This window comes from Motacilla alba, chromosome 1A, assembly GCF_015832195.1.
Source record: "Motacilla alba alba isolate MOTALB_02 chromosome 1A, Motacilla_alba_V1.0_pri, whole genome shotgun sequence".
Lineage (NCBI taxonomy): Eukaryota > Metazoa > Chordata > Aves > Passeriformes > Motacillidae > Motacilla > Motacilla alba.
In genome coordinates, this window is record NC_052031.1 from 66598850 (window position 1) to 66621876 (window position 23027).

The window sequence follows — 23027 nt, forward strand, 5'->3', positions numbered from 1 at the left end:
ATTTGTTCGAATTTTTGACAAAAATTTGGAATTCAAAACAGAGGTTGTTGCCTTGCTGTGATTGCATGTGCTGCTTCTGCTTCCATTTTAATATTACCAGTGGCTGAGGCATTTTTATAAGGGCACATAATCTGAAAAATCAATCCTTTCCCACCCAGCACCTTACCAAAGCCATGCTGATTTGAAGTGCAGGCCACTGGCTGATCATGACTTCAGTGTGTGACTGAGTGAATGAGGGGCTGGATCAGTAGAATCAATTAGGGTGATTTCTCTGTAACTGACTTGGAAAGTCTGTGAAGAATTTTGGATAACTTTTGTTAGAAATGCTGTATTATCGTACTTCATATTTCTTGGGAAGTGCTAGAATAGGATAATCAGACTATCCTTCATATCTTTTTGGAAAAGAAAATGTAGACCTTATCAGTGAACTGGGTGAGGTCTGGGTCAAAAAAACATGAAGACTGTGTCAGACAAATTAGAGAGGCATCCCAAAGGGCATTGAGCCCTAGGGCAATGGCTGTCATTCTGGATAAATGGTGGCAAATTGCACACGCAGTATATCCCAGTTTTCCTCTACACAGGGTAAAAAGAGAGAAATGTGTGTACTGCAATAAATTTTAATTTGGAGAACTTTTTTTCTCATTATCTTTAGAGAAGCTGTTCTTGGAGCTCTTATTCAGTGTATTAGGCTGAGGATGTAGGGTTTTTTGTTCTGTTTTTTTTTTTTTTTTCCTAGACCTTTAAACAATTCTACAGAATTCTTGTGATATTAATAGTTCAGAATATTGATTAATTTTTGATGCCTGGCCAATGCCTTTTCTTCTTGTCTATAACTGTAAATCATGAGGGTTTAGGTCAAGTTCAATTCTGTTACAGCAAATGTCATGCAGGAATGGAAGTTCAGGCATGGACTTCAGCCATAAATAAGTAATTAATAATTCTAGAGCAGAGCCCAAATTCCCAGTCTTCGTGATCTCATTTTTTTGACTGTTCATCTTTTTAGAAACACAAATTTCTGATTTTTGTGCTGTGTTTCTTTTTGTTTTACAAAACTGGTCGTGCACCCTCCAGACACAGATTGAGATCCCAGCTGAATGTTTAACCAAGGGGTGGGGAGTCTTGACATTTGTGTAAATGTTAAATGTCACTGAGGTTGTTTTATTTCCATTCACTCTTACACTGCTTTTTCACACGGTTTCTTGCTCTACTTGACACTTGAGAATGATCTTTCATTAGATCATTTATAGGCAGCTCTAAAGGTTCTTTTTTTTTAATACTTGTTTTTTTTTGAGACCACTGTAACCCATATTGAGACAGTTCCATTTTGTGTCTTCATGCATCTGACCTGTTTTTTCAGGGCTGTTCCCTGCTGCTTTCGAGTGAAAGTACCTGATCTTTTCAGGTTGGAAAGAAAGGACCCAGGCTTTTAAGGGTGAAAGCTTTGAGGTCCTGTTCTCCTGGATAGCTCCACTGAGCATAACACTGCCATAATAAACTGCAGTTTGGGGTGTTCTGTAAACCTCTCTCTGAGCTTCTTAAACAAGAACAAAACCACTGAAACAAAGCACCATAAAATGCTTTGGGCTGAAATGGACTTACTTTAAAGATCATCCAGGTCCAGTTTCCCCTTCCATGGGCAAGGATGCCTTCTACTGGACCAGGATGCTCCAAGCCCTGTCCAACCAGGCATTGAATGCTTCCAGGGATGGAGCATCCTCAGCTTCTCTGTATAAAATACATAAACCTGTCTGCAGAAAAATGTGTATTTCCTGCTGGTAACTAGAATCACATGCAGAGTTTTAAATTTGCTTTAGCCCTGAAGTTGCTGGAGGCATTTTCTTTAACATCGACAGTTAAATTGTGAGAGTTGTAAATTCAAAGAATTTTTTTCTATTTCTGTAACTAGCTAACCTAGAATAGTCTTGTGGAGAATTCAGGTGACAATTCTTTTATCTGAGGTTTGTGGTGCAATATGGAATTCCTTTTTGGTTTTTGTATAGCCTGGGGTAAAAAACTGGAAGTTCAGGCCTTTGAAGTTCAAGAATTGATGTCCTTAACTCTGATTTTTAATTTCTTGTCCAAACCTGGAATTGAAGACTAGGTGTGGGATTTTCTGTAGGTAGAGCTTTGCATTTTCTTGTTCTCTTTAACATTTTTCCATAGAAAAGCAGAGCTTGAGAAAATACCTAAGGAAGGACTTGTCTGATTTTTTAATACGTATTATTGTGGAAGTTATGAGAACTTGCATAAAATCTGTTTTAGGTGCTAGGGAAAAATTATGAGGGCTCATTTTTATCTAGTATATATGGCTGTCCTTTTTTGACTGCACAGAGTGCTATTTCTGCCCTCGGCCTGGAAACTCAGAAGCCTGTAGCTCCTCTCATATAAATATTTTTCTCTTAATCCTTGTAAATTGTGATTTGTTTTTTTTTTTGGTTCTGCATTTCTAGAGTGTGTCTTATCAAAGTGCACATCTTATTTTCTGCTTTCTCCAGGTGCTATCTTTCAGATCTTCCTGGACAGTTCAGAATTTTATTGCCATTAAAACTAAAAAAAAGCAAAACCATTCTTTTAACTTTTACCTCCATGCAAAATAGTCTTTTTATTCCTCCCTCTGGTTACAAACAGGTAGGTTCAACAGATCAGGTTTAGTCTCATGTTCTAGTTGAAGATCTGAAGGTCTAGTTTAAAGTATCTTCAGAGGTCCTAGATATTATAGGTAGTAGTTTGTCTGGGTTTTTCTTTTGCTGGCTTAGTTATCTGATAGTAAATGTTTGTTTTAAGTTTATTGGCATGTTTTAAGTGGTACTCAGGCATTTTAACTGAATAGAGTGGACAAAAGGTGCTTTTCTTGTCTAGTGTTAATTAGTATTTTTGTATGGAAATAATATGTATTTGGAAGCAGCAGTTATGGGAAGGAAGAGGGTAAAAATGTGGCATGTTGAAAGAATTTAACCAAATCAAGAATTGGATTAGAAGATACTATTCAATCAGTTTTTCACCAAGTACTCTTCCTTCAGCATGTACTCAGACATTTCTGAAGTTAGATATTTTTGAAGTTGTATTCTAATCAACCAAATTTTGCACACTAATTTCTTCTAATGCTAGGTACAAAGAAAATTTGGAGCAAAAGCTAAAGTGATAAAGATGTGAAAATAACATAATTTATTAAAAATTAATTACTTACATAACTTGGCCATTTAAGAAGAGTTGCTTACTTCTTTTGAACTTTAGGTTGCCTGTACTAGAATGTAGCCATAGTTGAATGGGTTTTGGACCTCATGATTTTTTTTATTTTTCTGTGACTTTTTCAGATGTGCAATCACCTTTTCTGGTGGCACTGACAAGGAATTGTTTAGTGTGCTGCCCAAAACTGTGCTATCCTAAATTGTTGCTGTTGAAACAAAAAATTATTTTAAATGCACCTTTTTTGGGGGGTCTCTGTTTGGATTCATTGATACAGACCCCTCTTGCTTTGCTTTATGAGCCAATTTTTTTTGTTGTATTGGTTCAAGCTGGTGAGCTACAAAGTATACTTTTTTGTCATTCAAAAATCAAGGTGAAGAAAGTAATGAAAGTTTACTGGCTGATCAGAGATCAGTTTAAAGACACAGAAGAAGATTATGAACAGCAAAGATCTGAAAAATTAACATGACAATTGGCATCATTACTGATACCCAGTAGGCACCAAAATACATTTTCTGGGTTGCTGAGGAAACCAAATGCTTCACATTTTAAATCCTGGAGTCTTTCCAGTTCTCATACAGTGATGCTGCTTGATAGTACCTTTATTTTAGACAAAAGAAGTAGGGCATATACTAGGAATTTAGAAACTTTGGCTTTATGTCTGAAAATTTAATGCAAAAACTTAGTTTTATAGAGCTTTGGGATTATTTTTTTTTCTCATTTCATTTAAAATGGATCTTGCATAAAATCTCATTTTAAGTTGTTAGAACTCAAGGCCAGGGGAGAGCATCTTTGAAAAGAAAATAGTGACCATGCTGGGCAAATTTGAAATCTGAACCTGAAAAGCATTAAATGGTGCTTCATTACTCTTTTTGCTCTATCTCTCTATCTGTGCTGGTAAACAAGGATGAAAAGAAATGAGAAAAAAAAATCAATATTTTGCAATCAAAGCATTTTAGGGAAATGGCATTTGGGACAAAAGATAAGTAATCATACACTGGGAAAAAAAAGCCAAAACCAACAGGGAATCAATCACCTCTTGCTTTGGGGGTAGGCCGTGTTTTGTCTTGGGGAGGGAGGTTAACACTCCCTTCTTTGTGCAATGCAGCTGCAGGCAAATAAAATGCAAGTTTTAGTGTCTGAACATAGCAGTGTTTTTGGCAGCTTCCCATGCTCTGTGTGATAATTGACCTGTGAGAAAGGAAGAACACATTTATTTTTTTCTTTGGTGGCTGTGCTGACTTGTTTAGCTAGAATTGTTTAGCTAGAATTTGGGGAGGTTTCAAATGCTCCTGCACTTTTGAATAAAAAGCGTTTCCTTTCTCCACAGAAGATTAATGACCTCTGCTTCCCAGAAAAGTTAGAAATCAGAATAAATATCTTAAGCTTAATGATTAGAAATACTGTGTGGAAGGAGAGAGGGGCAGCAAACAAAATGTGTAACTCAGTTGTTTAAAATCAGTGCTGCTCATAGTTGGTTTAGGATTCCTAACTTTGAAGTGCAGTGTTTGTACTTTAAAGTTTATTTTCTTTCTATTCCCTCATCTCTGAAGTAGGTTTACCTACTCAGATAGCTCCTCTCCCACAACCCTGAGGAGATGAGAGAGCCCAGAGGAGGAGCTGCATTTTCAAAGATCTAATTCAGTTTATGGTAATTTCATCCAAGGTATGACCTTGAACTCGCCAGCCAAGCTAATGAAAATATGGTTTTCTAAGAATTCATAAAATTCAGGCTGGACTTTGAGACATGCCTTTGAGCCTCTCTCAACGATGGCATTTAGTGCTTTAAAGTCCCACAGTGTCCACACTGTAGGCAGTGGCTTGGTCGTACTTGCAGTGTGTCTGAGCCTCTATTTGTGGGAACTGTACAGAAAATAACTCAGCAGCAAAGGGCAAAAACTGGCCCAGCAAAGATGGGCTGCACGTTCATTTACAAAGTGGGTGTGCATGTGCCCTCCTGTTTCAGACTAGATGGTTTTTTGCCTCTGTAACATGCCTGTGGGCAAGCTTATCTGTTGTTTTTGTGTTAGAAAGGATACAAATTCTCTTGAAGGCTGGTTTGCAGGAGAAGTGTGTTTAATACAAAAAATTCTCCCTTTTACAGAAAGATTGGACACATTCTACTTGATTGGTTAACTATCAAAAACATCTTTCTTACAGTCTAAGAAGAGCAGAAAAACAGAGTAAGAAAACACTACTTGCGGGTTGTTTATACTAACAAGTTATAATTGTTTCTACAACTCCTTAAAAAGTCTTATAAATCCACTGGGAGAAAACGAAACCTGTTTTTTTTCTCTCTGACCAGGCTGTTGTATCCACACTTATGCTCTGCTTTTAGTGTGCTTGAATCATGGGTGTTTAAGGAGGAGCAGCATACAGGCTCAGCTCATCAGCCCAGATTCTGCAGGGAGGGCAAGGTGGATGTGCTGCACTTTCTGCTCAGCTGGAGCTGATGAAATAGTTCCTGTTCCTTCAGGAACTCAGGGGCTTATCCAGCCCAATTACAAGAGAATTGCTGTAAGTCTCTGTCAGAGACTTTTACTCTTTTACTCCAGATCTCAGGTTGTGCCACTTTTACTGCAGATCTCAGGTCGTGCCACTGAACTGCCTCTAAACCCAGTTCAGAGGTTTCAAATGCCACAAAAAAGACCGAACATCCCCACAGGGCTTGTGTCAGCTTCTTTATTAAATCTGACAGATGTGACCTCAAAGATGTGTCCTGGAGGGCCATGGGGAACTTGTGTCTCTGTGTCCCTGAAGGGATATCAGACCTCTTCTGCTGCTGCTGTTGCTTTTTCTTGCATTCAGACCTCTCTGTTACAGGCTTGCTGACAACCACTGGACAAGACAAAATTGAAATTTGTGCCTTTTAGAAATTTCTAGAAGCTATTTGGACTTGTTGGTTACCCTTTGTGTCCAAGATGCTACAGTTGCTTCTCTTTTCACCAGTATACTTTTAGAATTGCTTTACCATGGGGGTGGGATTTTTATTGACATTCATAATGTCAATAGTATTATCTTCAATTAGAACAATAATAGGAAAATTAGACAGGCTTTAAATCCCTCATCTCTCTCAAAATACTACTTGTGGTAGCAATGAAAGTGCTAAAGAAGACTGAAGAGGCTTCATTATCTAAGTTCAAATTCAGCCTAATTTTCTTGTGAGATTTTTTTCATTCCTGACATCCACGTAGGCTAGTTGTTTAATTTCCAAATGGAAAATCAGGACACAACACAGAATTTATTTTCATTTTACAGTGAGCCTACTTTCAAAGTAGGATTCTTACTCCTCCATTTTGACTTTCCAGTTCTCTGGCATTCCATTAAGAACTTTCAGAGTAATTGCAGCCCAACTCAGGTGACAGTGTGTTGTGGTTTGGTTTTTTTTTTACTTCCATGAATGTACAACTAACAAGATAATATTAGGGCAGGAGAACAGCACAGTTTCTTCATATCACTTTTAAGCTTCTTGCTAGTTCAGTTTTAAAGGTGGCTTTTTACCATACAGAGTTTGTTACAGCAGCTTCGGGAGCATCTCAAAGATTTGGTGTCCTTGATTCCTTTGAGCCATTTAATGACATACATTTTTCTGATTGGAATAAGGATCCTGAAAGGTCCACAAGCTTAGCTGGAGACAGCATTTTCCATGGCAGATAGTCCATAGTTTGCAGGTGCTGGTAGAGGTGACAGTGTGTTCTCCAGGGATTTACCCAAGTAAAATACTATTTATGCTATTACAGTAATTTTTAGTGCTACTGTAGCAACTACAGCAGAAAAACCTACTGGATTCAAAATAAGGTTTTGTGCCTGTCTATGTTATAATTTAGAATTTTTAAGTGGAAAATGTGCTTCTTTATTTTTATAGTACTTTTTTTTTTGGAATTTTCTGGTGCTATAGTAAAAATAAAAACATCTGGATTATATGTAGCATATGTACCTGTATTCCCAGATATATGCTATTATTCTTTTAAAAAATCAAATGTTGTTCTGTGTGAAAGATAGCAAGTCAGTTTCTTATTTTGAGAACTAATGTAAGGAATACTCTCTCCATTTATATTGATGTTATTAAAGAACCTTGCCTGTTGACTTTAGTAACTAAAGTGCTTGATTGGTTTTTTTCCTGAAGTAACCCCTGTAGATTAGTAGGCTCACACAAAGAAAGCTAGCAGGCCTGTGAGGTTAATGAGGTTGGTTAATGAGGTAGTTCAGCTATTGCAGCCAGGTGAGGAAGGGTTTTAAACTGATGCACACTGCCCCAACAGTGTCACATGAGATTGATAGCAACAGCTCAGTTACGAGAAAACTCAACTGCAGTTTCTGGCATTATCTGAAACCACAACTCAGCAAATTTGGCAAATCTGTCATATATATGGAAGGAACTTTTCTAGTACCCCTCAAAGAGGAGAAGTCACTTTAATATTAATGTCCTTCTTGGGCCTAGAGATAACCTCTTGATTGGCAAGACAGGGCATTACTCATAGGTAATTCTGGTTTCTTGAAGGGATCTGGGAAGACAGCCAACTCCGGGGCCCCTTGCCTTCATTATGAGTTGAAAGTGTAGTTCTTCTGGCAAGATAAAGCTAATAAGCTTTGTTGGTGCATTCACTGTCATGCAAGGCAAACACAAACTTCCCCATGATTGAAGAGGCAGGAAAAGCAAGGGCATGTGCCATTTTTGAGGTTGCTTACATCAGTCTTCCTCACATGGCTTGGTTGTGAGGCTTCACAATTTCCAGCGCTTTGGTCACTAGGCGTTTTCTGCCCCTGGGAGTTTTGTCTGAGCTGTGTCTGGAACAGACATTAGTGATTGTGTTAGTCAGCTTAGGGATCTGCACTAGAACAGGGAAGGAGTAATTTTTCAGTTTAAGTCAATAGTTTTCCTGGATTCAGGAGTGAATTTTGAACCTGCTATGCTAAACAGTCTTCAAAACTGGGTTTCTGCACAAATTTATATATATTTTTGGGACTGTCATAAGGCACAAGTATATTAACAGCTTTCAAATCTGTGATTTCACCCAAAGGGTAAGAAAACTCGTCAGCATGCAGTAGTGTCAGCAGAGAAACTAAGGTCCCTTTGTCTCAGGGCAGCATGCATTTGCTGCTTAGGATGCTCCTCTGCATGATGAAGAGGTGCCAGCAAATGATGGTAGTAATTTAGTACATTAGGTTTTTAAATTTTTTAGGGGTTTATGAGTATGGAGCACTAACTAATGTGAGAGTTTGATATTTAGTCACCTATCATTGTGTTCTGAAGTAATTCTGTAAGAGCAGTGATAGCTAAATACTGAAAAATACACACACACACACACACACTCATATTCAGTATTTACAGTGTGACTTCCTAATCCCTTGCTATTCATCAGTCCATATCCTTTCCAGGAGAATGAAGCAGGACAATCACAGCTGACTGGCAATGTTGTACACTGGGATTAGAAGCATCCCTCCTTTCCAGAGGTCTTCCCTCAGGGTCGAGGACAGTTTTACCCTACAGTGTATCTTTGATCATAATAAATCAGTGATTTGTGCAAAGTAATTCAGTGGCTGAATCATAATTTAATTTAAACTCTTTGTTCAAGTTGTACAGCCTTCTGCTTGAGCGAGCCTAAATGATAATGTAAATGGAGTTTAGTTTGCTGTCAGGATTTCCTTTATAATCAGCATTAAATCCCATGTTCCTAACCTATCCAGTGCTCTGCCTCAATGGTTGGTCTTTTCTGCTCCCTGATTTCCATTCTTGGCTCTCTCAGTGCTCTGAGGAGTTCAGCCTTTCCTCTCTTCGTGTCTTTTCTCAACTTTTGTTTCTGCTGTGAGTGTGATACGTAGCACTGTACTGTGTGTCTCTAACCAGGAGGTATCAGTGTTGCAGTGTCCTTACTCTGTGTAGAACTGAAACCAAAATCTCAAGCAAGTCAGGAAAACCATCATCAATATTGCTGAGTAACAGAGACCAAGTTGCCACAGGGTGAGGACTGTTTGTTTCACAGTAATCTCAATGAAATATGGCACATGGTTTATCCAAGTAAAGAAGTTTAATTGTTAGTGTAGAACCTTTTTCACTTTACACTTCTAAAATGTTACTTTAAGTATAAACCATGTGAACCTTGAGATGTTCGAAAAGTAATGTCACAACTTGTTCATTTTATTCTACTTCTTACAAAACACAATATCAGATCTAACTTAACAATTACTAGGTTCAATTTTTCCCCTTGTTTTATCAGCCTTTCACAATGAAGTACTTTTTCTCTTTTGAACATTTGGGATCCATCAATATGAAATTATTCCAATTTGTTGTATTTATGTTTTCTCTGTAATCAGCTTTCCTAAGTCAAATCTGTGCACATTTTTCTCAAAGCCTATTCAGAGACTTGGAACAGGAGTGAGTAAATGTCCCCAGAATAGTTGGGTTTTTAATCCTTTTGTGTTTGGTAGGTCGTAGGAGTAAAACTTTGGAAAACACAGCCTTAGAGATTGCTTCATAATGTCAGGGCACAGCTGAAAGGAGAATTAGCATGATGTTATTCTGTGTGATTAGGCCAGGATTTTGACAAAATGGATGTTATTTGTAATTAGATTGGGAAATTAATTACCAGATTATTTCAATTGTGGTTCTCAATATAATGACATTTTAATAAATATGAAATAAATGAGTGATATCTAAATTTCATTGAAGAGGAGCAGCAGAGTTTAAACTTTTTTGTTTTGGTACTTAGGATAGCAGTGTTTTGTTCTGAATTACTTGGGGGAATGAAAGTATCTGACTCAAGTTGGAACCAACAAATTGTCTTGCTGAACAGCTGAGGTGGATAATGGCTGCAGTCTCTTACCTGATGAATACCAACAAAAGGGGTCACTTAGAGGAGCTCCAAGATAAACAAATGATAGAGAATTTTTAATGGATTATGTAATTAACCAAACATAACCAACCAACTGGCTCGCATATTGCCAAATCAAGTCTCTTTTTTATACTTGTGTTATTGGATTGCATTTTACATAAAGTATTGTCCATTTATGCTGATACCTGTGTGCTCTGAGATGCAGGCAGTATCTGTCAGTGGGCTGGAAAGAACTGCATTCCCTCCCAGCTCAAACCCCTGCCTTGTCCTGACCAGAGTCCATGGCAGGATTTGGATTCAAACACTCTGCTTTTAACTGGGTCAGGCTATTGATATTATTGAACCTCCTCAGAATGATGCAATTCCACCACTAAATTTAACTGGTTTACAGCTGTCTGAGGATGTGAGTCATTGCTAATGCATAATACTTTCTACGCAGTGCTTTGGAACTGAGGCAGTGCTTAAGAGCAACATATACAGCATATCCCCTGACAATGTGAATTTTAATACATTTACCAGCTCAAAAATCAGTTTTAACTCTTGGGGTCCTAATTTTTTTTTCCCTGGTTTGAATTGTGCTGGAGTATCTTCAGAAGCTTGTAAGAAAAACTCCTCTCAGCATCAGTTTGCAGAAAAAGCAATCTTTAGTGACAGAGTTGTGTTAGGTTTGAGGGAAATTCAAGTTATTTATTAGCAGAAGAGAAGGTTTGCAAACATGGTATTAACATTCTGAGAATGTGATTTGAAAGATCTGCTTTAAATACTGCTTGTTATAAGGAATGTGACAGTAGAGAAAAAACATTTACTATTTAGAAGATACTAGAATTATAATTCACTTTATGCTGACTGTTGTTCTTAGTTCTGCTTTGCAGTGATCTGTCAGCAAACTGGTGCTACCAGACGTTGGCTGGGTATGCAAAAGAAGGGAGGGCAAAGGAAAACAAATAGAAATGGAGATTATTTACATAAACATAGATTAACAGTTTTTCTGGCTGGTATAAATATACTTACAGAGCACCCTTGTGTGAAAAGGCAATGGAAAGAGAATAGTCTGTTGGATCATTGTCAATTCTTTGTGGCTCTTTTACTAGAGGTACAAAGAAATTACCTGTCTGTACAAGTTAATATTTCTTGAACCAGCACTTCTTCCTGCACACCATTCTTTTCTCAAGTCAACCTCATTGCAAGCTTAGGTCAAGAATAAAGCATTAATCTCGTGAAGTGTCCTTCCTAGTGGATTCCTAGATTTTTTTTTCTCTGCCTGTAAGTTACTTCCTTTTGAAGCAGTAGCAAGGTGTCTGTTTGTGAATCATTTATTTATTTGCCAATTAAGATTTTACTTTTAAGTAGAAATCACAAAACTAAATTATTTGTCCTTTCTAAGCTGCATAGCAATGAAGTACTTTATTTGTAAAGCTAAACTCTGTAGAGCTTTATGCTAATTTCAAAGGACTTTTTGCAGATTGGAGATCACAAGAGTAAGAATGGGAAAAGAAAGCAACTTTGGGGTTTTTTTAATTGGGAGCTGTTTTGAATTTTAACTGGACCCCATGTAGAAGTTCATACATCTGATTGTGTAAGATGCACCAGAATGCTGGAGTTCAGCCACTAAAAATTCACTTTTCGTCCTGTCCTCCTCTATGCTGTCCCCACCCTTTCCAGCCTGGTTCTTTTTCTTAAGGTAACTGTGTGTTCCTTTGTTAGCCCAAGACTCCCTGTATCATTTTGAGGTGTTACAAAATCCCACCATTTTCAAGTCAGCAACATCAGGACATTTCCAAAGTGCACAATATTCCAGTGTGATGCTGCAAAGGCAGTAATGTTCCAGGTAAGCATTGAAGTAGAAGAGCAGTAAAAAGAAAAGTTTATTGGGAAGCAAAATAAAAATTAACCCAGTGTTCCCTGGAATGGCTTTTAGTATGATGCTTCAAGAACAAGAATCTCTGAATATAAGTTGATAACAATGTGTTCATATTCATATAAATTGGTTAGATCTAAAAGTAAAAAAAAAAACAAACCAACATACTGAGTGCAGCTGAACTTTGGAAGAAACTCTGATTTGCATTTGCCAAAATCTTTTGAAAAAAAAAGGGAAATTGTTTGATCTGTCCTGAGCTTCAAAACAACTTAAAAATCTCACCCTTGCAAGAAGACGTGTTTTGCCTAAAGCTTCACATTGTTGCTAGTCTTGGGAATTTAACCTTTAAAATTAATAGCAGGAACATTACTTTCAGTGAAGTGATTCAGTAGAGTGCTATGGGTGATATTCACTCATGTGACAGACCTTGCTTCTCACACTCACAGAATCTGTTAATGCTAAATTAAATACACATTTTTGCAATTCATGCAGGACTGTTGTAGTGGTGCTTTTGCAGGATTTACAAGAGGAAGACAATTACAATGGTGAGGTTTTCAGTGTGACATGGGCAAAACTGGAGCTTAATCTTAGAAAACTCCCCAGTAATATCTGCTTATATACTTCCGTTATGTTCTCCAAAATATGACTTTCAGAAATACAGTAATAATTTTAAATCCACTAGTACAGCTTTCTTGAACAGTCTCTGAGTACTGAAGGTGATCTCTCACCAATCTCTTTCCTTTTTCCCCACAGCAGTATTTTTTAAAATTTTTTTTTGCAGTCATGTCTGTTTTAACTGTTATGTTGTCATTTTGATTTTGATGTGAGCCCATCTTTTTCAGCTTCTCAAATACTATGGGACTCCAGCAATTCTAGTATGACTGTAGGCTCTCAAATTTTTATTATTATATTAGTAGTTTTACATTAAAGGGGGTAGCATGACTTGATCTAGACAGAGCTGTAGCTGTTCTAACCTAACATGCCTGCTTACTTACCCACTCTCCCTTCCAAAAATGCATCTTTTATCCCCATTTTAGTATTCCTGATGTGAAAGAAACATTTCTGCCTGTGGTTAGTGATAATCTATCATCTCCTTGTGGTCATTTACCCTGGAGCTGAGGAGACCAACAGTGCCTTTACAAAACCAAGGAAGAACTGTTTGGAAAAGTAACAGCTTATGTGAAGTTGTTGTTTGTTTGGATGGCTGTGCCACAGGAATGGAGCAGAAACCTTCTGAAACCCCTCTGATTATTGAGATCCTATTTACATTGCTGCTCTCCCCAAGGGAAAGTTAGGATCAAAAAGTGGGAGGTTAAACAGAACTCTGAGATGCTCCTGTGCTACGCTGCAGGAATACTATCAAGTGTGAAGTTGATTGGGGAAGAGGTTTAATGACAAGTTCACAAACCCACTTCATTTATTCAGAAGTCACTGATAGAATAGAAATTGTTTTTAAAGTGTTCAATTTCCTCATGCCCCAGGGCATGGCGAGAGGGGGAACACTGTCTCTAAGGAAGAATTTCTTGGCTGAAGCATGATACACAGTATCTAGTAACCTCTAACCAGAGGAATCTGGGAATCTAGTGGCCTTGATGGATATTTAACTAGATGTGTTTCCTTTGAATCCCTGGGCTGTTTTTAATTTGCATTTGCATGGGCTTTTCACTGAGTCTGTGTTTGCAAGAAGTGGAATGCTTCCTTGCCTTTGGAGCAGAATGCCAGAGGAAGCTTCTCTTGCCTCTACTCTGTGCTTCAGGGCTGAAAGGCAAAATAATTAGTTCCACACAACTAAGAATAAATCACCCAAGTTGAAACATGATAGTGCCTGACAACTGGTAATGTTGTAAAAAATATTCCTGTAAATCATTATTGATGGGAAAATCAGTGTGCAGAGCAGATGATGCCAGTGTAGCCTTGTGTACCTTTGCACTAAGGATAATGTTGCTAACTTAGCCATAGATTGCTGGCTTTACCCTGGAAAATAAGTGAATATGGCAAGAAAAAATGATTGTTAATAATTTAAAATAGTATATACTTTTCATTTTTATGTTTTGGGTTTTTTAGAAATATGGTACAGTAATACATACATATATATTACTATATATAAGGTGTGTATATATATATATATGTATGTGTATATATATATATATGTTCCTCAGGTTTTTGGAACATTTCTGAGGAGGTTTATCAATCCTTTTGCCTCTTTGAGTTCCACAGGGCTTGGAGATTCCATAGATCCTATTAAGGTTTATTTCATCTTTCCTTGGGTAGAAAAAAGACCCGATTCTGGTTGCCTGTTTCATTTTCATCAGTTGCAAGGACATAAGAGCAGATTTCTTCAGTAATTAACTATATGGACAGAGTGGAGACTATTTGCTTTCTTCTTCAGGTTATATCATTGTGGAGAGCCTATACTTATTTGTTACAGTATTGCAGGTTTAGGAGGAAAATGGAATAAAGGCAATTTATTGTTGAGTGTGATTTCATAGGGAAATTTTGCATCTACTATTACAAAAATCTTTCAGTTTTGACCCATAATGCCAGTTGCAGTTTTCTGTAGTGTAAGGGCCAGGTCCTTCAGTTATCTGACCCTGCAAAAGGCACAGCTGGAGCTACAATGGGCTTTTTTAGGTAGTGCCTAGAGATGACTGGGGATATTTTAGCATACTTGCTGTTCTCTCAGTGATAACAAACCCCACCATTCATTGCTCCAGACTGAAAAATTTGCATGCAGACTGCAGGAATAGACAGGTTCACACTTGATGCATGTCACATTTTTGGTTTGGGTGTTTAATACCAGAGGGTGCAGCTGCAGTGGGGAGGTGCAGCAGTCATACGTAGTGCTGCCATCTTACTCTGGCCACAGCAAACAGGGTCATTGAAACATGAAAATGCACACTGGGCTCGTGCAAATACATGCTTGTGCTACCTTGGTAAGCACCTCAATATGTGCTGAAGCTGAATTCTTCAGCTGCCTCTGGTGTGTGGTTTGCTCCCAGCAGAAAGTCTCTCTGCACTATCCCCTCTTGAGCCAGCCAGAGCCTTTGGTGAGTGTTTCTCCTCCAGAAGTAAACAGGAGTCTAAGAATAACTCGGCCTTCCTTCTTTGTAGTATATTTTCATGGTTAGCTGTCCAAACAGCCAGCCTGTCTAGACAGCTGATGGCACTGGGAGCTGCTGAAGTGAAAAGCAGCCACTCTGGGGCATGCTGCCTCCTGGGCAGCCCTGCGTGGGGGCACCAGAACCTTTCTGTCAGAGCTAGTGGGGTTCTTTCTGAAGCTCCATGGGCTACAAGTGTGGGCTAACAAGGCACTAAACAACTGGTACGAGTGTAAAAAAACTGAATTTTCAATTCTTACAGTTATTTCTGACTGTCATGATGTCTCTGGTTATAGTTTTTTGCTGTCCTTTATTTTCGTTTTGTAGTGTTGTGCCCAAATTCAGTTTTGAGCATAACTTTGAGGTCTAATAATTTTTTTCCTAATAGAAACAAATGATGAAGATAAACCAATCCCCATGTTCTACTGTGTCCCAGATATAATTTCAATACAGATAGCAAAGGTAGTGGTGCATGTGTCACAGAGCCGTTTGCTCTGTAATCACAGAAACTGTTTTTCCAGGGTTGAAGAGTAAAACCTGATATAGTTGCTGTGTTTGTAGTAACCAAGCAGCTGCTAACTGCTGTATTCAACAGGTGGAACCAAAGGCTAGTTAATACTTTAGTTAATCATTATGAGTATGGGACTAGGTAGCCTTTGGGGTTGTCTGGTTGCAATATTTCTTACAAATGTCTTTGAAAGAGTGTCTTGGAGTGTTTTGGAGTTGGGTACCTTACATGCCATGTGTCATTCATTGGTTTATAACCAGTAATGGTTATATTATAATGGTTGAAATAATGGTTGCATTTGCTGATGAAAGAAGAACTTGTCAGAACAACATAAAAAGAAAGCTGAGAAATGTATACACTTTACTCCTTTGTTGATAAATTTGTTTTTGACACGTTATCATCATGTTAATGTGGCTGTTTCTTTTCACGTGTATATAGGCATGAACGGGGGTTGGCATCAGGTCTTCTGAGTGCATCAAAAGATATATTCAGAACTCCTGAATAGATGAAATTCTATTACCCACAGAAAACAAGGCTGATACATTTTCCACTCAGGGAGTGGCACTCTGTGATACTCCATCACACAGCAAGCCACCATGTCAGATGAACAAGCAACTTGCCAGTGTAGCAAAAAATATGATGATACCAAAGAGAATACTTAAAATTATACTTCTTCACCGGTTTTTAATTATCAAGTGGTTTTTTTAGTTTACATATGCAGTAAGGTTTTTGTCAATTTCTTTCCTTCTTCAGTGTGTTTCTTTGTTAATGTGTTGATCATCTTTCTGTGACACAGTGCCCAACATCCTCAGAAATTTGGGATCATAGCTTTTCTTTCTGCTGTTCTTGTGAATACTGTTCAGACTTGCTTGCTCTGAATTTATTCCTGATTGTTGCAAAGGTTACTGATCCCTTGTTATTATTTGGTGGATTTGATTACACCACTTGATGTTTTAAGGTAGGATTATAAGAACTGAGCTTCATTTGCTTTAAGAATAATTTTAATCATTTAATATACCCTAAGATGATTTTGGATGGTTTCCCTTGCTGTTGTCTTAAAATTTACTTTTTTTGTTCAAGATCGAAAACCTTCAAGAGCAGTTGAGAGACAAGGAGAAGCAGATGAGCAGCTTGAAGGACCGAGTGAAATCCTTGCAGGCTGACACCACCAACACCGACACTGCCTTGACCACGCTGGAAGAAGCGCTGGCAGAAAAAGTGAGTGTGGGAAGCGCTGCAAGTTCCCTGGGGAGATCCTGCAGCTGCTGCCCTGTGCGAAGGCGCGGTTCCTGATCCAGATCCAGTTCCTAATCCTCATCCCCTGCCTCCTGTGCCCTTTCCCGTACCCATGCCCTTTCCCGTACCCATTCCTGTTCCCATGCTTGTGCCCAATCCTGTGCCCAATCCAGTTCCTGTGCCTGTTCCTGATCCCGATCCTGTGCCTGATCCCATAGCCGTGCCTGATCCCCTTCCTCATCCTGTGCCCATTCCCATGCTCGATCCCAATCCAGTTCCCATTCCTGATCCCGTTTCCGTGCCCGATCCCATTCCTGTGCCCAATCCCGATCCTCTTCCTCATAACGTGCTTGTTCCCATGCCTGATCCCGATTCAGTTCCCGTGCCCATTCCCCATCCCATGCTTGATCCCTTGCCCGATCCAGTTCCTGTGCCCGTTCCCAATCCCGTTCCCTACGCATTCCCAATCCTGATCCTGTTCCCCATCCCGTGCCCAATCCCGATCCCCTTCCTCATCCCGTGCTTGTTCCCATGCCTGATCCCGATTCAGTTCCCGTTCCCCATCCCATGCCTGATCCCGTGCTCAGTCCAGTTCCTGTGCCATTCCCAATCCCATTCCCCACGCATTCCTAATCCTGATCCCGTTCCCATCCCGTGCCCAGTCCCGTTCCCATTCCCAGTCCCTATCCGGTTCCCGATCCCGTGCCCGATCCTGTTCCTCATCCCGTGCCCGTTCCCGATCCCTCGCCCCTGCCCATTCCCGATCCCGTTCCCGACCCCGTTCTGCATCCCGATGCCCATCCCAATCCCATTCCCGATCCCGTGCCGGGTGCGCGTGCCGGGCGGAGCGGCCGCGGCGGGGCCGTTCCCCGCTAGAGGGCGCTGCAGGACGCGCGGGCGCGGCGGCATTCCCGGCCTGGGAGCGCGGGGACCATCCTGCCCAACGGACTTCTTAATGCTCGATTTTCGGGAGATAAGCGCCTCAGAGACACACTGTCCCGTTCTCTTTTGGTGGCACAGCTTCTTGGGCGAATTATATATGTTTTTTCATGATTCCCAGATGAGCTCCTTCAGTCGATCAGATTCTGTGAGCTGTGGCTGAACTTTACTTTGGGGAATTTGCTTGCATCCTTTTAGCTTCCAAGATATCCAAAGCTCCACTGATATCTGATATGCCGAAAAGTTATTTTGTTGCCTTTTCTTACAGTATATAAATCCCAGTGTCACATTGGCACTGCACCCCTTCTTCTCTGAAGAACCGCTGATTTAACTGTACATTTTAGAAAAATAAGATTTAAATAAGTCAGGAAGCAATATGTGATACATCCTAGTTTAGATTAATTTTGATGATCAGAACCAGATGAATGGGATTGCATTGGAGCAGCACTGTGAACATTCAGATATCCAGACATTCACAGTATTGAATCCAGTATTCACTGTGCTGGTATTTCACAGCAATGATTCCATAGATTTCTCAAGTTTTCTCTTTCTTGAGTTCTTTGCAACTGTAAAGAAAAGAAAATGGCAATACACTCCTTCTCCTCGTTTCAAGTGTATCAGAAGTGTTGTGATAGGAAGCCTCAGAAGCTGAATTGACTGAGAGGGATTTCCTTCACAGAGTGCTTTCTTTTGTCAGGAAAAGACCATTGAGCGTTTAAAGGAGCAGCGTGACAGAGATGAACGAGAAAAACAGGAAGAGATCGACAACTACAAGAAAGACATTAAGGACCTGAAAGAGAGAGTCAGCATTTTACAAGGAGATCTCACAGAGAAAGAGGTTGACCAGCAACACAGATCTATTGTGATGGAATTATTTGTTGTCTCTGTTTGTGTTACATTTGAGTTGAAGAAAACTGTTCCTTTATAGTAATTGTCTTTCAACAAAGCTGATCTGGTAGAGTACATCATTTGAGAATTTGCAAAGCATCAGTGTTTCAGAACCACCTTTTCAGGGATAGCAGCCATCCCCTTGTTTGCAGCAGTTAATCTTGTTAGTAGTGACTGACTGCTGGTCAGTGATGGCATTGACTGAGCTGTGCTGATGGACAGGGGAAGGCTGGGAACAAGCTTGTCCCTGTCTCAGTGTAGGGAGGAAGGAGCAGAGGCTGATCAAAGCTGTGGGTGCCAAAAGCATGAGGATAATGTTTGTTCCTTTATGCAAACAACACAGCCAGTTCTTTAGACTCTCAAGTATTTTTTTGATTAATTAGGTTGATTGTTGGTAATGAGCCAGTTGGCTAGACAAATTACCTTAATTATATGAGAGAGATATAAATGTTCTCTGTTCCTCTCTTGTGTATTTGCAGTCTTTTTTCAAAACTCAAAGTAAAACAACACAAAAGTATATACCCAGAAAGAACTAGGATTTTGTCTATATGGAAATCAGCATTTGACAGGGGAAAAAAAAAGCAAACACAAAAATTGTTTAGAAAGAAAGAAGTTGAGATGTCTTTTTTAGTAAGGTGGCATGAATCAGTTTCACCCCATGGAAGCTGTATACAAAAATGCTTTCGACTCTCTCAGTGGCTGAATCTTCTGACCACGAGGGATTTTAAATACAGTTTTATTGAAAACCAGTTTTTCTTTAACATGACTGTCACTGGAGCACAAGTTCCAGTTTACAGAATTGTCCATCTTTAAAAAACTATTTTGAAATTAATTTAGATAAGGTTTTATTTTGATCCTGAAAGCCTGAATTAATTCAGGCTGTATTAAGTCAGTGTCACAAACAATCTGAAAAAAATGTTTTAAATTAGATCCTGAACATAGTGTGAAGGGATAGGAGGACAGAAAAGAAACTAACTATTGCACTTACTCGATAATTATTTCACATCTTTTAATTTAGACATCATTACTGGATCTTAAGGAACATGCTTCATCATTAGCTTCATCAGGACTGAAGAAAGATTCAAGACTCAAGACACTGGAAATTGCATTAGAACAGAAGAAGGAAGAATGTTTGAAGATGGAAACACAATTGAAGAAGGTAATCTTAGTGCATGTTTATATATGTGTTGTAAGCATACAGTTCTAAACACATTGCCCATGTCTACAAAGAAAACTTGGGGTCTTAAGAGCAAATTCTTTGAATTTCTTTTCAGCAAGAACCGTGAAGGTGTGTCCATGCAAACCATATTACGAGCTAAGCCTCTCAGAAAGTAACTTTCAGACACTTGTGCTAAGTTTTGATTTCACTTACATGAAATAACAGTGCTGTTGGCTTTTTTCTTTACAGCTACTAAGAGTTTGAGCCTTAGTCTGCTTCAGTAGAGCTTGTAGGAGCAGTTGTTCCATTAAATTAATTTAACAGCTGAAAAAAATAACAGCTAAACATTTCACGTACCAATTATCAATGCTTATAGGAGTTAATGTGATAAATTCAGGTGCAGGGTTGGCCCTACCCGGAGGAAAGCAAAAAACAAATGAAAAGAAGATGCCACCCTTGAAGTGTGTGATTTTGAGTCATCAGTTCAGACCTGTTTAGAATTCCTGTTGTGTGGGTGCAGGGTGGGTGTTACTGCACCTGAGAACAGTGTAAATGAAACTCTGTGCATGCATATCTAGACCCATGCTTGTCCTGTTTCATTCTGTCACACAAAATCAACTGTTCTGTTACTCAGCATCAACAGAGCTCAGTGGCAAGAAAAGGCAGCTGTACACAGGTAATTGGTCTCCCAGGCTGCTTTCAGTGGGTATTTCAGAAGACCTGAAGGACCTTTCATTGAATTCTCTGCCACGAATTTCAGGTTCACCCTCTGTTGCTGGTAATGAGTTGACAAATCTGTTGTAGCTAAGATTACTCAGAGGTTGTTAGAGCATCTCCTCATCCAAAGAAGCCACCTAAATCATGGTCAGGATGATTTCAGATCTACAACCAAAAATAAATTGGTAGCCTACCATTACCTATGTGGAGTAACTTCCAGTTGCTCAAGAAAATGTAGTTAGCATTCACTTGAATATGTTTTATACCTATAGTAATTTTACATATTTCTTTAATAACCTTTTTTCCAGCTGTTTTTAATTTTTTAGTGAGTTTTATTGTAGCAAAAAAATATTTTTAAAGGCTTTACTTTTTAAATTCATTGCAGATATTTATTCAGGCAGTTTGACATTTTCAAGATGGAATAAGAAATAATTATGACAGATAATCCAGCTCTATTTTAAAGCTTCTAAAAACTCGTTTTTGCACCTCTGCATTCTTAACAATTGCAAATAATTGTCATAATTAACCTTAAAATTAATGGCTACATAAGAGCATTCATTTAAAAACTGAATTAGAAGTCATTCTGTGGAGTTTTATTACATTATCTTAGTGCAGATTTGCATGAGACACATACTGGAAGGAAGCTCTCATGTAGCTCCTTAAGAGTTAATGGCTAAAAGCTTTTTCTTTTGGGTCCTTTCCTCACAGTTTGAATGGAGATGTGTCTAACATCAGTCTTGCTTCCCTTGCTTTGTGTTCCCAGTGAGCAGTTTGAGAACTTCCAGTCAGATCTATTAGCCCTAGAAGTTAAGAAGCTGGCAGAAGAGGCTGATCTGGACTTCTGTTAAGCCATTAAATAAAAAAGACTTTGGTAGTCCATGCAAAAAAACTCTTGCTAACCTGCAAACCTCAGAGAAATCGTGACCCATGCAAGCTTCCCTTTCTTCTGTAAAAGGGAATTAACTTTACACTAAACAGAAATATTAACCGAGCAGAGTGTGAGGGTGTTGAAAAGTTGTTAATATTGATTTTAGTTCCATGTCACTCTCCAGTGTCTCCCTTGAAGTATCCACTTCTTGTTGCTATTCTTCTTTTCACTAATAAATGTTTTATATTGATCTTTGCCTTAGCAACTGAAACTGCAGTGTTTTTCATATTGGGGTTGTTTTTTTCAAATACTAATACCATGGTTATGCAAATCTTTGTGTTTGGTGTTCTAATTATTCTATATTCACTGCCTCTGTGCTCAGTTGTCATCCTGCTGCCAGCAGGAGATGCAGTGGGAGATTTTGAAGGCTGAAAGCATCTCATAAATCCCTGTTGAGTTTACATGGCCTGGTGTCCTGTCTTCATTTTGGCTCAGATGGAATCATTAGAGGGAAATAACACACAGGAGGTTCTCTCCCTTTTTTCTGTGAAGTGCTATTATGCTCTGTGGTGGTTTTCCTTTTCTTTAGGAAAATCTTTGTCCAAACTACTATTTTAATGTGTTATTTTTCTAGTGAAAAAGTTTTCCTTTAGTTGTTGTTCTTCAGGATATTCTTTTCCCAGCATTTTCTGTCTTGTCGTTCCCAGCCAGTGTGCTTTGTTTCATTTTCTTTTTCTGATCTGGGAGAGACCAACTAATATTAGAAGTTTTTTCCAGGAAAGATGAGTGAATTTTTGCCTATCTTCATTTCCAGTGCATAGTTTTTCTCCCTATAGATATACTCCTTATTTTTAGGGAGGAAAAAAAGAGTCAAAACCATATGTTAATAAACTTCCCCTTGCTGCAGTTCTAGGAACTTTTCACCAGAAAAAGTTAGCAGTGATTTCCTGCCAGGAAAATACCTCTACCTTCAACAGACTTACTCAGAGGTTGTTTTGGGTTTGTTTTTTTTCCTGCTGTGGTGTTCTTTCTTCAAATTCAGGAGGATAGTATCTTTCAAAATGCAGGGGAAAAAAAGACTTAATGGTGTTGATCCAAATTCTGTCTTCCCAAGAGTTAGCCTGGCTAGTCTAATATAGACTCTGCTGCTTTTTATTTTGTGAACGTGGATTTTCTCCCACAGCTGAAAATATTACTGTTAATATTGGTAGATGAGGCTGGTTTTTGTTCTCAGCTGATTTTTTTTTTTTCAAAGAAGGGACAATAAATGATGTATTCAACATAGAAAGAAAAAGGCTGCCAGGGAATCAGGATTTCTTGTTACAATAAAAGTAAAAAGGAAAATTGTGTTCAGCACACAGATAGTGTCAGTTACTGAATTAGTTTTCTAAATCATTTGGCTGTATTGAAATTGATACAAAGGAAAGCACTAGGAATTAAAGTCCTTCTCAATCTGTGAAACTCATCTGGAAGCCCAAACAAAAAACTTCCTTAAATATGTGGGGGCTGGACAAATCTGTTAAACTGAAATATTCAAGATAAAATTTGGAACTTGCATGAGGGTAACTCTCCATGTTTCTCACGTTCCAGAAGCTGGTTAGTAATGCATGCTAAAACCGCTAATTAAGGTTCTGTCGTCTTAGTAAATTAATGTTGCGGTTATTATTTTAAATTCTTTTCTTGTTGCATCTTTTCTTTTTCTCTCTCACACTATTCCTATCCCAAATTTTCTCCATC

The 23027-nt window shown here is 38.7% G+C and overlaps 1 protein-coding gene across 14 annotated transcripts in view; it reads left to right on the forward strand.

Moving 5' to 3' along the window:
* ERC1 (ELKS/RAB6-interacting/CAST family member 1) overlaps positions 1-23027 on the forward strand; it is a 280579-nt gene that overhangs the window by 85781 nt on the left and 171771 nt on the right. For all 14 annotated transcript variants that reach the window (XM_038153889.1, XM_038153893.1, XM_038153899.1 and 11 more), the window contains 3 exons: positions 16564-16701; positions 18356-18496; positions 19565-19705. In XM_038153889.1, the coding sequence (XP_038009817.1) occupies positions 16564-16701; positions 18356-18496; positions 19565-19705 (420 nt within the window). The remainder of the gene's footprint in view (positions 1-16563; positions 16702-18355; positions 18497-19564; positions 19706-23027) is intronic.